Below are 16535 nucleotides of genomic sequence, written 5' to 3' on the forward strand. Positions count from 1 at the left end.
ACCAAGGCTGCAGGACTGGCCCAGTGGCAGCTCATCTGCGCGTGTGTGGAAGGGTGGGAGCCAGAGGATGTGGGCAGTGTCAGCGGGCAGATGAGGGATGTGAGGGGTGCATTGTAAGACCAGGCAACTGTTGAGCAGGCGGGGGCTGGTGGGAAGCAGCCCAGCTTGCCGGAGTGGAGGGCTCCATGGCGTGGCGTGGAAGGTGGGTGGAGACACATTGCAATGGGCCTTGCATGCCTGCCTCAAAGCCCAGATGCTTTTGGTGCATAAGAGGGAGCCACTGGTGGCGTAGCCGGGAGAGGATGCTGTGCCCAGCGTGGCACCTCACAGCTGTAGGTGAGGCTCTGGAGGTGGGTGGAGGCGTCTCTGTGGATCCCTTTTGGGGGCAGCCCTCCTCAATGACATCTTGGGAGATGCCTTGGCAAAGCTGAGATAGAAGGTGGCCTGTGGCCTGGCTCTGGAGTTAGGGATTCTAGGGAGGGCGAGGGCGAGACCCAGATGTTACTCATCCAAGGAAAACCACCTTCTACCCAACTGAGTGAGCCTTTGGTTCCCAAGCCGTCCATCCCTCCTCCCTCATGGGTGTTGGTGGAACTTGGACTCAAGACTTGGGGAGCAGACCCCCGCCCCGCCCGCTCATTGGGCAGCTCTGAGCTCTGCAGTTTCCTGGCCAGGGTTTTATGGGGAATCTGTCTTCACTCTACAGCCGGGTTTCTCGGCCTTGCAACTACCGACACTTCAGGTCAGGTCACCTTCGTTTTAGCATCTGTCTGTGCATTGCAGGGTATTTAGCAGCATTGCTAGCCTTTACCCATAACATACCAACAGCCCCTCCCTGCTCAGTTGTGACAACCCAAACCGTCCCCAAACAAGGCCACATGCCCCCTGAAGGACAAAATTGTCTCTTCGTGCCCCGCCCCGTCAAGAGCCACTGCCCTCCAGGGCCAGCTTGAACGTGTTGGCTCAGCAAGGCCCAGGCACGGCCCACGTTCCCCATGAGTCTGAATCCTGGAGAACAGTTGTCTGATCCGACTCTTTGGTGAGGATGAGGAAGCAAATTCTACCTCTGCTGTTGATGTCTGGGGGTTGTGAGGTCAGTTGGAGGGGGGGGGGGTCAGCTGACCCAGGCCTGAGGGACCAGCGACCTGTGCAGGAATGGTTTCTCCTCACCGGTCCTGGATGCTGAGGGGCGGAGAGAGGTGAACTTGGGGTGTCTGGCTGTACTTCCCTGTCTGGAGTGCCAAGCACTTTCTCTCCAGCAAGGCCAGTAGCACCGAGGCTGCAGGGCTGACCCAGTGGCAGCTCCATCTCATCCTAATTTGGCTGAAAGACAAGCTCAGATGTTCTATGATGTGGGAATGGCTACATTAAGCCACAGCCATACAGTGGACTATAATGCAGCCATTGAAAATGGTTTCAAAGACTTTTATGATGGAAAATGCTCACAGCAGAATGTGCAATGAGACAGAGCTAAATCTGGGGGAGGGGACTAGGGGCTTAATTAGGACTGTGGGGCCCAGCAGCAGATGTGAGAGTTGGGGCTTGGGAATAGGAAAAGAGGGGAGACCTCCTTGCAGCACCCCAATTTTGAGCACCATCTGGGGTCTATTTGTAGCCCCAGATCGAAATCTCTATTGTTTTTTGCTAGTTAGTTACAATGAATTTGGGGAGCTCCAAGAGTGTAGTTTGACGGGGAGGAGAACATTTGGGGGAATAGCAGCATCTTAATGATCTGACTGTCTGCCAGCAAGAGAGACTGGACCGATGTAATGTGTTTCTAAACACAGTACAATGATCTTGTCTAATTTTCTGCGGTCGTTTTGGAGATGGGAGGAAGCCTGCTCATTCTCAGTACTCGGCTCCTTCCTTTGGACAGAGGTGAGGATGAGGGGGGCGGGGGAGCTTAGATCTTTGCGTTGCTACCAGTTCAGATCTGGGGGTGATTAATTTCGAAGCCCACTATTTGTGTGCAAACAGATAGACCATGTGTGGGAGCGTGGGTTCCCACAGTGGGCTGGTGAGCGAAATCTGACACCATCTGTAAACAGGTTACTAACGTGTGAAGCTTCCCCAGCATTATGCCCGTGATCTGAGGTTTTATCTGCAGGCCACTGCTGCTGGTTCTACTGAGAATGCAACCAGAGGGACAGGATGGAGGGGAGAGCGGGGAGTGGGGAGGTGCTCCCCTTCCTTCTTGTCCTCTTCTAGCCTCTTTTGGGTGCATGCGTCCTTCATAGAGAATATTAACCCCCTGGGTGTTTTCCTATTGACATGCTTCCAGGGGTTTTTTATTTGGCTGTTTAATAGCAGCGCTTACCCATCCGCCTGTGAAATGGAAAAGCACGTGTTACTGTGGAGGCTGCTGGGCCGCGCTGGCTCGTCCACTTGGACCCAGTAGACACGGCCTCTGCTGGTGGACTCGCTGCCTCCGTGGGGCACGCAATGTCACGCTCTGCCAAGGGTGGGCCTGTAAGAGTCTGGGCATTGTGACTTCCTACCTGGAGAGTAAGAATTTTTTTCCCCAAAATGCTGTATAGTCATTCCAGTAGGTGACTGGTAGAGTGTGGCTTTGGATTTCCTATAAAAATTCTGTCGTAAACCTGTTGATGTTATGTTGTAAGTCTCTAAAGCACACGTGCTGTTTTCTTTGAAGGGGAGGTTACACAGGCTTTTTAAAAGGAAATTTTAGAAATTTTTGGAAATGCAGAAATGAAATTAAAACTCACGTGTAATTTTCTCGCACCGGAGAAAACAACCAATAACACTTTGCACACTTTTGTATGTATATATATCCTTCTAAAGTGTGTGTATATATCGTTGTGATATATATATATATCTTTCTAAAAATGAAAGGAGGAGGCTTTATAGGCATCGGGACCTGGGTGCACAGCCCTGCTCGGCCCTTTCTCGCTTTGTGGTCCTGGCCAGTCACGTAGCCCTGAGCCTTAGTGTCCTCCTGTGCTGCCCGGGGTTGGCGGCGGCGGCAATGCCTCGCCAGACTGCGAGGAGGACTCGCTGGCTTTGCTGTGGTCTGGGCGTCTCTTGCGTAGCGAGTGCTGCAGACAGCGGGATGATGATCGTTACTATGCGGCTTCCCTGGTTCCTTTGCTGTGCGTGGGATGCTTGAGAAACTGCCTACGACGAGCGGCTGGTCCTCCCCATGTCTATGGAAACCCGGGCCCCTGGGGCCCCGCGGGTGTGGTGGTTCTGAGCCACCCAGGGTTGAATGGGCCTTCTTTCTGGCGCGTGTTTGGCTTTGACGGGAGGGTGTCGCATCGAGCGGGGGAGTGGGTCTACTGTCTGGGGACCCAGTGTCTGCAGAGAGCCCCTGCCCCAGGAAACATCCAGAGGCCCCTGGAGACGCTGACATTTGCCCCAAACAATCCCGAAGCAGCACTTCTGAGGCTGGACACAGGCAGGGGGCTGTGAGTCAGCTCTTCGCATGGAGAAGCCCTGCCCCATCCCACACCTTCAGCCTCCCCTGGACTCAGGCCATGCAAGTTGCTGGGTGTCTCCTCTCTGACAGGCACCTCACGAGTATTTCATTCCATCCTCAACGCCCCCGTACAGGTGCGGAAATCAAGACTCAGTCCATCTTAACCTAATCTCACGCCTGCTGGCTCCCAAGCCTGTAATCATCAAGCTATGCCCCTTTCATAAAGGTGGTCAAACCCAGGCTCAGAGATGCTCACTAGCTTGTCGACACTGTGCTCCTGACACCAAGCCTTGGTCTGGCTCCACCTCCCCGCAGCTGCCTCTCCAAACCACACAAACCGCCCCCAGCCCACCCCTGCGGTCAGACCCCACAGGCATCGGGTTGGAGCAAACAAGCTCTCAATCACAGCACCAGCTGACGGGTTTGCATGCAACTTGACATTTGCCCGAAAGCACCAAAAGCAAAAGTTGGCCTCATCCCCCATATTCGCAGCCATCTTTGTGGCTGTCTTCATTCCCTGTTTGTGTCCAGACCTGCCTCTGGAGGGAAGGAAACGGCCCAGGAAGTAAAAACTGGTCAGAGCTCTGTGCTAGTTTGCAGATTTCATAAAAAATCCATGCATTCATGTGTTTGCCTCCAAGGAGTTGAGTGTGGGTGTGGCAAAGCCCTGGACTGGACTCCAGGAAGCTGGCTTCTCTTCCACTCACCCTGATGGTCTGAGGTCTCGGGCTGCTTGCCACCTGCCTTCAAGCCTCAATTCTCCCTTCGGAAACTTGAAGCACCGATCTGTGAGATTTCTGTAATTCTGTATAACCAGGGAGATCCCAAGCAAGGTGTTCAAGAAGGAAAGAAGATGAAGGAGATGAGAGCCAGCTGGGCCAGTTTGTTAGAGGTGTTCTTCTTGCCTGTTGGAATGTCCACTCCTTGACCCCTTGGCCATGACCAAGCCTTTGCATGTGGATCCCCACGACCCAGAGAGCCAGGCCCTGGCTGAGTCTTGACCTGGCTCCAGGCTGACACCCTGGCTGGGGCTGGTGGTGAGGTGTCTAGAGTAGGATGCATATCCACCCGCCCTCCAGCCGGGCTCCGTGGCTCCCTTTTCAACCCCTCGGCTAGTTTATTGAAACGGTTCCATATCTGGTTTGTGCTTCCTTTTTCTGCCTTGCTTTCTCTAATCATCTTCTCCTTTGTCTCTGCGCGTTCTCTCTCTCTCTCGCTCTCGCTCTCTCTCTTTCTCTCTCTCCCTCTCTCTCTGTCTCAAGCTTGGGGTAGGGGTGGGAGGACTGGGGAAGTTGGCAGAGAGATAAGATTCTCCAATATTTAATTTTTATGGAAATCATGTCCTAGAAATCCCCAAGGGGCTAAAAATTGTTCTGTGTTTTCAGAATCCAGTGATGTCGCCGAAGTGGTTATGTTGTAAATAAAACCACATTACTGTCTGCAGCTCGCCCATGCTCTGCACACACCCCGAAACTTGACAGTTTAATCCACTCAAGGAAGCAAAGAGGTTCGGGTCACTGGTGGGGGCAGCCTGTCCCCAGCCCTGGGAGACAGGACTAGGAGGCATCACCGTGGGCAGCAGCACAGCCAGGGAGGGAGACAGAGCCAGCCGCGCTGAGCAGAGCTACCACGTTGCTGAAATTTCCTCTGAACAGGAATCCCAGGAGATCCAAGCCCCCTGGGGTCCCTGGTGTTGGGGGTGGCGGGGGGTGTTGCTTAGATGCGGCAGCTTTCTTCTCCCCCTCTTGCCCAGGGCGAAATGACCAACAAAAAGCTCACACCCAAGTCCATTGCCAGTAATTGGGGAGGGGCGGGGGTTGGGAGTGTAAAGGACATTCATTCATTCATTTGTTCATTGGTTTGTCCATCAAACGGTCATTAAGCATCCACCATGTTCTACAGAATGCAGCAAAGCTCACAGACACACAGAAATCCCTGCTCACACCCTCGGGGAAGGAAGCAAGCCATAAGCAGGTCAGTAAGTAAGACAGAGCGGATGTTGAGTGCCGACAAGTTACGTGGAAGAAAATGAAGCAGGAACCTTCAGTATTAACCCATGAGAAAGGGAAATACTTATTGACTGAAAGTCTTGTACACAAATGTTCACAGCAGCTTTATCTGTAATAGGTAGAGACCAGAAACAGCCCATGTGTTCCTCAAGTGAAGGAATCAACAGATTGGTACATTCACACACCAAATAACAGGGATAAAAAAGAAATGATCTATTAACAGATAAAACAACATGGGTGGGCCTAACAAATACATTTCTGAATGAAAGAAAGCAGACACCCAAAAATAGACATTGGATGACTCCATTTATATTCTAGACAAAATGAATCTGTGTCGGTGGAAATCAGAAGAGGTTGCTGTGAGGGAGGGTGGGCTGACTGGAAAGGGGTGGAGGAAACTGGTGTGAGGGAACTGCTGGTCTTGCTACACACGCATCAGGACTGCTGAGGGTACACTTAGGGTCAGAGGGTTTCATCGCTGTGACACCCCAGTGAAACCAAATTAGAAGGCCCAGCAGCCGGGGAATAGGGTGTGTCGGTGGTGGTGGGAGGATGTTGTGACTTGAAGTGGGGAAGCCGGAGAAGGCCTCCGGGGAGAAGGCAAGTTGAAGGAAGTAGGGGAGAAAGCCATGGGGGTGTCTGGGGGAGAAACATTCTGGGCAGAGAGAGCAGCAAGTGCAAAGGCCCTGAGGTGGGTCTGTGACTGACCGGGCCAAGGACCGGTAGGAAAGCTGGTGTGTTAGCTTCCCAGGGCCGCTGTAGCAAGTGCCGCAGACGGATGCGGCTTCAGCAACAGAGATTGTTTCCTTGCAGCTCTGGAGGCCGGAGGTCTGAGATCCAGGTGTTGGTTTCTGCTGTCCCCAGACTGCACCTGACCTTGGCCCTTTGTCTTCACGGGGCCCTCCCTTGGTCTGCGCCTGTGTTTGTGTTCTAGTCACTTCTAATAACCACACCAGTCAGATTGGATTGGGGCCCACCCTCATGGCCCCATTTAAACGTAATTACCTCTTTAAAGACCCAAAAGCAGTCACATTCTGAGGTAGGGGGGTTAGCATTTCAACATGTGAAATTTAGGGGACACCGTTCCGCCCATGACAGCCAGTGTGAACTGACAGGGACGCAGCCAGGTGGCCGCGTGCTCTGCCCATCGCTGCCGTGGGCACCCAGGCTGCTGTGGTGAAGGTGCTGATCTGGGAGGAGGCGGGGGGGGGGGCCGGGTGGGAGGGGATGGGTGCTGATGGTGGGGGCTGGAGGTCACGGTTCCTGTGACGGCTTTTCACCAACTCACGGCAGCAGAGCTTGCCTCCAGAAAGCCAGTGGTGTTCTGATGGAGGGGCCGGACGGACACAGATTTCACTTTCCCTGCAGTAGTGGCCTGGGGGTCCCGGCGGAGGGGGGTGTCGGGGGATGGTGTCTGGCTGGACATGCTGATGGGTTTGTCAGCCTTTGTCCGCTCACTCCCACGTCCCTCCCCCTTGGCCCTGCACCGGGACAGTGGCCCTAGCGGCCGGTGCTGGATTGCCACTCAGATGGCATTGGGGGCAGCTGTGGTTCGGGGCATGGCTGGTTCCCAAGTGGGGGCCTCACTGTGGCCGCTGAGCCTTCAGTGCATCCTCTTGTGCATGTGCCTGATCCAGACTGAAGGGGGCAGGGGCTCTGGCCTTCCCTTGGTGCTGAGCTGTCCAGGCCTCGGAGGGGGAGCCAAGGTGAGGAACTTGAGGAAACAATCTCCTGGTACGCTGAGAGGCAGTGGTCTGGGGCCCACCTCGAGTACAATTAAAGGCCTGAAGAGAGAAAAATAGGGGAGCACGTACCATGTGCTGGGCGCTGGGCTGGGTCCTTCTCATGCACGGTCCTGCCTTTATTCTCTCCCACTCTGTGAGCTGGGTGTCGTTGCCCCCATGTTACAGATGAGAAAATCAAGGCTGAGAAAGGGCAGGCACTTGCCCAAGGTCACACAGGTACGGAATTGTGACTCTGGAACTTGGGTCCAGGTCTTTCAGATGATAAACATGGTCCTTTCTCTACTATGTGGTGCTTCCTCCCTCCGACATAAAAGTTCCTGGATACCCATCCCCATCCTCCATCCCCATGTCAAGCCTCTCCCAGGAAAGACTTGGGGGTAGCCGTCCTGGTCTCACTGCCCCTGGGGTGGGCCAGGGGGACTAGTGAGGTGGCCAGAGAGAAACGAGATCCTCCAGCTCTTCCAGGCAGGCCCATTCATGGGACCCGTCCATTTTACAGGTGGAGAAACTAAGGGAAGGTGACTTGCTTATGGTCCCAGAGAATGTTCATGAGTTTTTCCAGTGCAAAAGGGAGCTCTGAGCTCTAGAATCAGAGCATTTAGTGAGATGGTGTGTGTGTGTGTGTGTGTGTGTGTGTGTGTGTGTGTGTGTGTAGGTGTAGGTGGGTAGGGGTACATGCGTAGTGGAAGGACAGTGAAAACTTCCTCCCCCTGTCCTACGTGACAGCTCAGCTCTGAGAGACAGACGTGGGCTTGGGCCCTGGTAAAAGTCCTGGCAGAGACGAAGCTGCCCCTCAGCTTTGAAGAGGATGAGGGAGGCAGGGAGGGGCTATCAGGGAGGCTGGGCATCTAGTGGAGAATTCAGCCTGTGCCTATAACAACAGCCCTGCATGCAGGCAGCTTCAGGCAGCGTCTCCTCCCCTCACCCCTGCACCCTCTCCCCTCCCCCAGGCTCCGCGCCGCCCTCCCTTGGCTGGGACACCACCTCTATGGTCTTCTCTGAGATCCTCGGCTTTGCCAAGCCGTGCTCAGAAGACGCTATTGATTTCCTTTTATTTACTTATTTATGAGATTTCTCCGTGGGCAAAAAAGAAAGAGGTTTGTGCAGCGCTTCTCTCAGCAATGAGAAGTTTTCTCCGCCCACAGCCTCCCTCCTGCTCGCACTCCTAGACTCCTCTCCGGTCTCCACACTCCAGGGGCTCGCATCTCCTGCATGCAAGATGCAGGGACGGGCAGAGATGAAATGGGGTTACGTGGCCTGTGCAGTGCCAGGTACATAGTAGGTGCTCCAAACTACCTGTGAGAGAGGTGGGTGAAGGAAGTTGTGCATGAGCCATGGCTGATGCCGGAGGGTTAGGGGACAGAGGATGGCCCACTCGTCTGAGCACTGAGCCTGGGCCGGGCCCAGTGCTGGGCGGCTAGGACCCTTCTCATCTAGTCCCCAGAATAACCGTGCATGGTGGATTTCATTACTTTGGTTCAATGGGAAATTCAGAGCGGTTCAGCACCTTGCCCCAGGTTACCCAGCCCTGAACCCAAATTCACATCCAGGCCTAATGGGTGCCAGGGCCCAGCTCTTCATCGTCCAGCATAGCCCCTCAGGGAACAAGAATCCATGCAAGAGACTGCCAGGAGCTGAACCCTGGCAGGGCCCTTCCATCCTCAGGAAGCCCTCATGGGGCTCAGCACCTCCGTGGATCCAAGTCTACTTTCGCCCACCCTCCTGTCTTGGAGAGGTGGGCGTGTGGGCATCTGTCCTTGGTCCTGAACCCCCAGCTGTGAACTTCAGGCATAGGATTGGCTTGGGTCTCTCGAGGCAGAGCTAGTGGGGATTCCAGACGCTAGCTCCCGGCAGGGCTCCCGGTTTGTTAGTTAAACCTGTGACACGTTAACCCTAACTGCCCTGTGGGGGCTTATCTGTCCCGTTCTGACCCCCACACACATTTTCTCCCATGGATGCCACTGTCTGGAGGGCCTGTTCCCACCCCGATGCTCCCGACTGCCTCCTGGACGCCTCGGGAGCCCAGATCCAGGCTCCGCTCCCTCCTTGCACACTTGACTCACCTGCCACAGCCCCACTGCGCTGTGCCTGCTGGATTGTCGCCGGCCAGCTGTGAGCTGCTGGAGGGCAGGAGTCACATCTCATTGAGTTGGTCTCCCTGGGCTTGGGCACCAAGCCCGGCACTAGAAGGACGGACAGACATCCCTGTTGCTCCCCTGCAGCCGGCAGTGGGTCCACGTGTTCATCCTGCAGCTGCAGGAGGCGTGGCCTTTGCATTCACCGCGATGCTTCTCTTCCTCTCCTCATCTGGCAGGAGTTCCCGTTGGCCATCCTCAGAGGCTGGGAGTGCTACTGTGCTTACCCCACCTCCCAGTTCAACCTGCGGGATGCTGTGGACAGCTCGCTGTGTGGCCAGGAGTCTGAGGTACAGAAGCTGGCAGAGTACTGCGAGGTCTACCAGACGCCCGTGCAAGGTGAGCCCCGCCCCCCATGTGGGCAGGGCGTGAAGGGTCCTCCTCCCGTGCCTGCCTCTGCTGGTGGCCTGTGGTCTGGAGGTTTGGAAATGCTGGCCATGGTGGAGTGTGCAGTCCTGGGGTAGGAGCGGCATCTGTGTAAGAACCCCGGGATCCTCGTGGATGGTCTCAGCTCGGGATAATGGATGGAGGAGGCCTCCGCCATCTCTGGAGGCCAGGCCAGGATACAGGGCTCAGTTTGAAAAGCACCTGACCTTAACCTGAATCTCTCTGGGGATGAAGGTGGTGTGAGGAAGAAAGGAAGAGCAGAGAGGCAGGGTCCAGGGGGACAGCTAGGGCAAGGTGGCGGCACTGGGTGGCGTGGGAGCTCAGGGCCACAAGGGCCTCAGTGGCTTCCCGAGGCAGCCCAGGACCTGGGACCCAGCAAGGCTCCTGGGCTGTGGTGTGTAGCATCCCGTCTGCCTGGCTGGCCCTAGGAGCTGGTGGAGGAAGAGCAGAGAGGGCAGTATGTTGCCCCTTTATGAACCCTGCTTTGGGGCTTCCCCCTGAAGATTTCAGGCAGCCCCGGGGGGAGGGGGGAGGAAGAGGAGGCTCAGAGAGGTCACTTGCCTGAATTAGTCCAGCAAGTTCGTTGTTGGCTGCACCTCAGGGTGTGGTATTGGTCCACCCAGCTATGGCCCCAGCCACCTCCCCTAGAGTTCCCTGTGCTGTGCCAGTAGCCAAGGCTTGGCTGCGGCCATGGAGACAAAGCAGGGGCTGCGGGTCCACAGGAGCCAATTTGCACCACACTCTTGCGTGGGCTTTGGGGCCTCGTGGTCCCTGGGGCTGTCTCTGGCCAGCCATGTGCAGGCGGCGAACCCCTCCCCCTCAGTTCACACCTGTACTCAGCGGGAGTCTCGGGTCAGCAGTTTCTATCCAGGGGAGTCAGGCCGTGAGTCTGAATCACCACGGGGGTGAGTGACCCTGACATGACGTCTGACTTTCAGACACTCGGTGCACAGACAGGAGGTTCCTGCCCACCAAGTCCAAAGTGTTCGTGGCTTTGTCGAGCTTCCCGGGCGCCGGGAACACCTGGGCGCGGCACCTCATCGAGCACGCCACTGGCTTCTATACCGGGAGCTACTACTTCGACGGAACTCTCTACAACAAAGGTGAGCAAGGGCAGAGAGTGGGGAAGGCGGCTCCCGTGGCCAGACCGTCCCCTGGGAGTGCGGAGCAGTGCTTCTCCCACGCGTGTGTGTCAGAGCCTCCCCGAGGGCTTGGTAAATTCAGCCGATTCCCGGGCGGCGCCTCGAAGTCTGGCCCAGTTGATCTGGTATGAGCCTGGGCTCCCGGTGACGATGGAGGCCGGCCTCGGGCCACACTGAGAGTGACAGCTCATGAGCTCCGCTCTGGACTCAAAGGGAACGCCTAGTGGCATGGATTCCCTCTCTAGAAACCTTTCCTGGATTTTCCTTGCTTTTCAGAACCCTCAATCATTAAGTGAGACAGTATCTGCTAACTTCTTTTTTCTTTTTAGGCAAGGGGTAGCTTATCAAAATGCTTTTTTTTTTTTTAATCCTCATCTGAAGACATACTTAGAGGAAGGGAAAGAGAGTGAGAGAGAAATAACCCTGTGAGAGAGAAGCATCGGTCAGTTGCCCCCCGCACACACCCCCACTGGGGATCCAACCATAACCCAGATGTGTGCCCTGGCCGGGAATCAGCCAGCAACCTTTTCGGTGCACAGGACGAAACTCAACCAACTGAGCCACCCCAGCTAGGCTCACAATGCTATGTTTTAAAAATTGGGTCTTAAAATCTTCAAGAGTTTTATGGTTTAAAATCTTGCAGAAATAAGGGGCCTTAAATGGCTTGAGTCTGCTCTGTTTCAGAACCAAGAATCTCAGGTGAGTCCAGTGGCATCTCCATGTGTGAAATATATTTCTCTGTTGTCATGTCACAACAACTAAGTTTCATCACTAGAGTTTGGTGTAGGAACAGAGGGTGCTATAGTAGCATCCTAGAGGAAACAGAAACTTCTGAGCTTGGCAGTGGGTTCTGGAATCACCCACAGCAACCTCAGTCTGGTTGGGACAAAGCCAAGGTTGTTCATACAACCCTTTGTCCTTGGGAGCCTTGGTCATGGGTACCTACAGGTGAGTGGTCAGGGGAAGCACGTGGTCCTGCCCACTCTGTCCTAGTCCCCTGGGAACCACCTACTGTGTACAGCAAGCATGTCAAACTCAAAGGCTAACACAGGCCAAATAAATGAGGCATGTGGCCCTCGGGCCGAGAGTTTAACATGCTTGTTGTACAGGCTGCAGTAACCCGCCTCATTCATCTAGAAGGCTTTCACCTGTCTCTCACAGCTGGCTATTTTGGTCCACAAATGGCTAAGTGGCCCAGTGGTTTGAACAGCCACATGGAAGCGTTGCGCGGCTGCCTCGGAATGGCTTTAGAGATGCCAGGATATCTTTAAGCCCTACAGGGCCAGGTAGATGCAGCCTCTGCCTCGGAGCACTTACAGAGCAATGACACGTGTGGATGGGACATTCACAAGGCAGCTCCAGAGCCAAAATGCCAACTCTGTCCTGGGTGAATGTGGTTGAGTTATAAGGAAAAGTGACCGCTGTTGGCATAGGCGGAGGCAGTGGGAAAGGCGCCCTGGGTCTCAAGCATCAAAGATTGCATCTCAGATATACACAGCCCAGAGCTGGACTCCTCCTTTCCCGGAAACTCCCAGCTGCTTGGCAGAATGAATCAAAGCAAAGCTTTCAGTGTTTGGCCCATGAAAGAGATGAGTTTGAAACGTGGGGAGCTTCAGCAGGTGAACCCAGAATTCCAGATTCAAAAGAAACTTGCAAATACAGGTGCTTCCCAGCCAGTCAGGAAAGGGGCGAAGGCTTATTTATGTTTCAGAGAGCCCAAGGTAAGCTCATGCACATCTATGGAGAATGTCCCCAGAGCTGGCTGCATAGCTACGCCGGGATGTGGTCAGGAAACAAGATTCAAGGGACATTTTTCTATGACATCCCACTCTACCCTCTAACCAGTCCCTGCTAAACTTTGTTCCGATAGCCTCTATTCTCTGTAGTATACATGGGCTATTTCCCTACTAGGCTGTAAGCTTAAGGACAGTCTTGATCCATGACATAAAATCCGACACAGCATGAGCACACGATAATCAGTGTTGATAAATATGTGACTCTGTGTGGTGGGTAGAGTCTGACATTCTCAGCCAGAAGTGATTTGGGCTCGAACGCCCAGGACTGGCCTAAGGGACCCAGGAAGAAGGCAGGCCCCCAGCCCAGAGAGATTGTTCCAGGGGAGCAGGGTTCTGTTCATAGAAACTGGGCCCTGGGTTCTGCAGGGCCAGGCTCAACCACTGTGGATGAGACCTTGGCCAGACCTGCTCTGGGGTCCCAGGTAGAGAATCTCCACAGGTGCAGGCTGGGGCCCTGTTACAGGACCGTGGCGTGAGGTCAGAGGGAGGGGCAACAGCTGCTCACAGCCCTTGAGTGTAATGATGGGGATCCTGCTCCTACTGTGGGGAGCTGGGTGGAAGTGGGGTGCTTCTCAGGGACACACACAGCCACGTGGAGAGAGGCCTGGCTCTGTTGCCATGGTTCTGTGTGATCCTGGGCAAGTCACACACCCACTCTGAACCTCAGTCACTTCATCCAGTTATGCGTGCAGCTATAGTTGACTCGCAGGGATATTTGTGATGTTCATGTGAAATTGCCAAGAAAATACCCAAATGTATGCATCTCCAGCATTTAGAGACGGGGCATGGTCAAGCCATCTGACGCCTGGGGATCTGCAGGAGGTGCCTTATCTCCTTTGTCTAGCAGACGCCATCTTTCCCAACTCTGAGACATCTCCTGCTGTCTTGGGCAGGGTCAGTCCTGTAGAGGCTGCTCCTGTCAACCATCATTGGCCCTCTCAGTGCCCTCTGCTCAGCCCTATTGCCAGCCTTCCCTCAGGCAGGCAGGTGAGCATTAGGACCTGTCTGCCCCTTGGCCTTGTGGGTCCCACAATGCCTTCCTCCAAAGCGGCCCTCTCCTTCCCCCGGGCAGGGTTTAAGGGCGAAAAGGACCACTGGCGGAGCCGCCGCACCATCTGTGTGAAGACCCACGAGAGTGGCAGGAGGGAGATCGAGATGTTCGACTCAGCCATCCTGCTGATCCGGAACCCGTACAGGTCCCTGGTGGCCGAATTCAACAGGAAGTGTGCCGGGCACCTGGGCTACGCAGCTGACCGCAACTGGAAGAGCAAAGGTAGAGAAGGGGCCTGGGGGCGGGGCCTCACTGCAACGTTATTCATGGAGTCAGCCTGCTGGCACATGCTTACTGTGTGCCGGGCAGTGGGCAAGGCCGGGGGGCCCAGGGAAAGGGATCACGGTCTCTGCCCTCAAGGCGCGCACAGCCAGCTTTAGGCAGTGAATTGCAGAGGTGAGTAATATAAAGCCAAGTGTGTTCCCCCGAAGTAAAGTTGCGTTCAGCAGGGTGGTGGCTTGATGAGATGCAGGGCTGTAGGCCAAGCAGGCCGTGCGTCTGTCCCTGCGTGGCTCTGGGTCAGGTGGGGCTGACCTGTGTCTCCCCCCAACCCCCGCTCCCCGCTCTCCCCATCACCCTTCACCTAGACCAGCCCCCAGCATCCCTACCCCTCTTGCTGACTCCTCTTTAGGATGGAGGCCAGATAAGCTCCAATCCCTCCTGGGCCTCTTACCAGCCCAGTCACCCCAGCAAGCTGCACACCTTCTGGGCCTCAGTTTCCTCCTCTGAAAAACAAGGTGGTCCCCATCTCAGAGGGTCATGTTGAAGATGAGAGGAAACAAATGCTCCCTATAGCCCAGTTATGGAAACTATTTTCCTTGGGGTGATTCTTAACATGTGCATTCCCGCCCCCACCCCCAACAAAACACCTCATCTCAATTTGCTAGAAAAGAAATCTCATGAAGTCGGTCATCTGTGGAAGTTTGCAATCGCCCTGTCCGTGGCTTCATGGTGCGTCCTCCCGCCCCGCTGTGCCCAGGTTCAGCTGGCCTCACACCCACCAGCACAGTGAGCCTGGGTCAGGCTGCACGCCTTAGAGTCACAGGAGGGGCCAGGAGAGGAAGCCTGGCCGGCACAGCGTCTTGCTCTCACCGGGAGGCCCAGCAGCTGCCCCCCACACGCTGCCCCGTCCCTGCACCCCACATCAGGTGTGCATCAGACTAGATCCTGGTGAAAGAGGGTGCCTCGATTTCCGCCTGTCTTTAATGCGGCTGCCATGCACCGTGGTACAGCCCAGCTCTCCCTGGCCGGGTGCAGTGGCTAAGGTCAAGGAATTCATAGCACATGAGAGAGCGAGCCAGTGCTTGGACCGTGCAGTTTACATCTGTTTTAACTCGATGTGTATGCTGGGAGGCAGGCAGACTCAAGATCACGTCTTCCTGGCTTAGGACTCCTCAGAGCGCAGCCTGATATTAACCCTTTTTCACAGTAAGTCACCTTCCTCAGCAGGGGGTTCAGGCAGGTTGGCCCTGGGCAGTGGGTGATGGAAAGTCCTGGCCGCTTCCCTGGGCATCCAGGGAGACCAGCAGCCCTCCCGGGCCGGGCCCTGACACGGCACCCCTCTGTCCTCCCCAGAGTGGCCGGACTTCGTCAACAGCTATGCCTCGTGGTGGTCCTCGCACGTGCTGGACTGGCTCAAGTACGGCAAGCGGCTGCTGGTGGTGCACTACGAGGAGCTGCGGCGCAGCCTGGTGCCCACGCTGCGGGAGATGGTGGCCTTCCTCAACGTGTCCGTGAGCGAGGAGCGGCTGCTCTGCGTGGAGAACAACAAGGAAGGCAGCTTCCGGCGCCACGGCCGGCGCCCGCACGACCCCGAGCCCTTCACCCCGGAGATGAAGGACTTGATCAATGGCTACATCCGGACAGTGGACAAGGCCCTGCGTGACCACAACTGGGCTGGGCTGCCCAGGGAGTACGTGCCCAGATGATAGGCCGCCGCTCTGCGTGCCCTGCTGAGAGCCAGCCGCCCCCGGGGCTGCACCGGCTCACATGCTCAGGTGGTGGCCTCGCTGGGACACGGGCTGCCCGGTGCCGCCTCCCACAGGTGCAGGGAGACCAGCCACAAGCCCTTAGCCCACCCAGGCAGACACGATGCCACAGGACAGACACAAACAGACACACACTCCTAGCTAGACACGCTTAGACACGCCACTCCACGCTACAGTGCCTGTTTTGACAAGCCCAAGTCACCATGTCACGTGTGCCAGACACTCCCAGACTTGCCACGCATAGTCTCCAGGCCACGTGTTCCCAGAGGCTCCATCTGTCTCTTGCAGACACGCGTGCACCCAGGCTCTCAGAGGCCCCAGGTCTCCTGTTTTCAGCCCCAGGCATGGACTTGATGGTCAGGCTTCTTGACTGCGGGGGCTGGGCTGGGCGGGCACCTGCTCTGAGCAGCAAGGACTTGGGCATGGAGGTGGGCTCACGGACTGCTGCTGCTGGGCCACGTGGCCCTGACATCCCATAAATGTGTGTGGTGTGACCACTGGGCACCACGAACTCTGCGGCCCTGCCTCCCGCTCTGTGGATGGGCTGGCGGCACGGTGGGCAGAGTAGAGCACCCCTAAGCCACGCGCCAATCTCAGGACCCACCGCAAGTCCTGTGCACCCCCTGCCACTCCTCCAACATGAGTGCCCCTTGGAGGCGGGCCTCCTCGCCTGGCTTCTTTCTCCACCTGTCCCCAGGGAAGCCGGGCATTCACACCATGCCTCACATACAGGGTGTGAGAGTGAAGGGATGGGGGGATGGGGGGGTGGGGAGGGAGCTGGGCCTCAGGGGAGTCCTGGACCTGAGGGCCCCATATGCCATTAGGATCGGGGTTGTGTGGGCATGG

At 56.0% G+C, this 16535-nt stretch overlaps 1 protein-coding gene across 2 annotated transcripts in view; it reads left to right on the forward strand.

Annotated features, from left to right (window-relative positions):
* WSCD1 (WSC domain containing 1) overlaps positions 1 to 16205 on the forward strand; it is a 41290-nt gene extending 25085 nt beyond the window's left edge. For both annotated transcript variants that reach the window (XM_059668998.1, XM_059668999.1), the window contains exons 6-9: positions 9505 to 9664; positions 10651 to 10815; positions 13723 to 13923; positions 15277 to 16205. In XM_059668998.1, coding sequence (XP_059524981.1) covers positions 9505 to 9664; positions 10651 to 10815; positions 13723 to 13923; positions 15277 to 15629 — 879 coding nt within the window. In that variant the 3' untranslated portion in view covers positions 15630 to 16205. The remainder of the gene's footprint in view (positions 1 to 9504; positions 9665 to 10650; positions 10816 to 13722; positions 13924 to 15276) is intronic.
* The last annotated feature ends 330 nt before the right edge of the window (positions 16206 to 16535 follow it).

Source organism: Myotis daubentonii, chromosome 16, assembly GCF_963259705.1.
Source record: "Myotis daubentonii chromosome 16, mMyoDau2.1, whole genome shotgun sequence".
NCBI lineage: Eukaryota > Metazoa > Chordata > Mammalia > Chiroptera > Vespertilionidae > Myotis > Myotis daubentonii.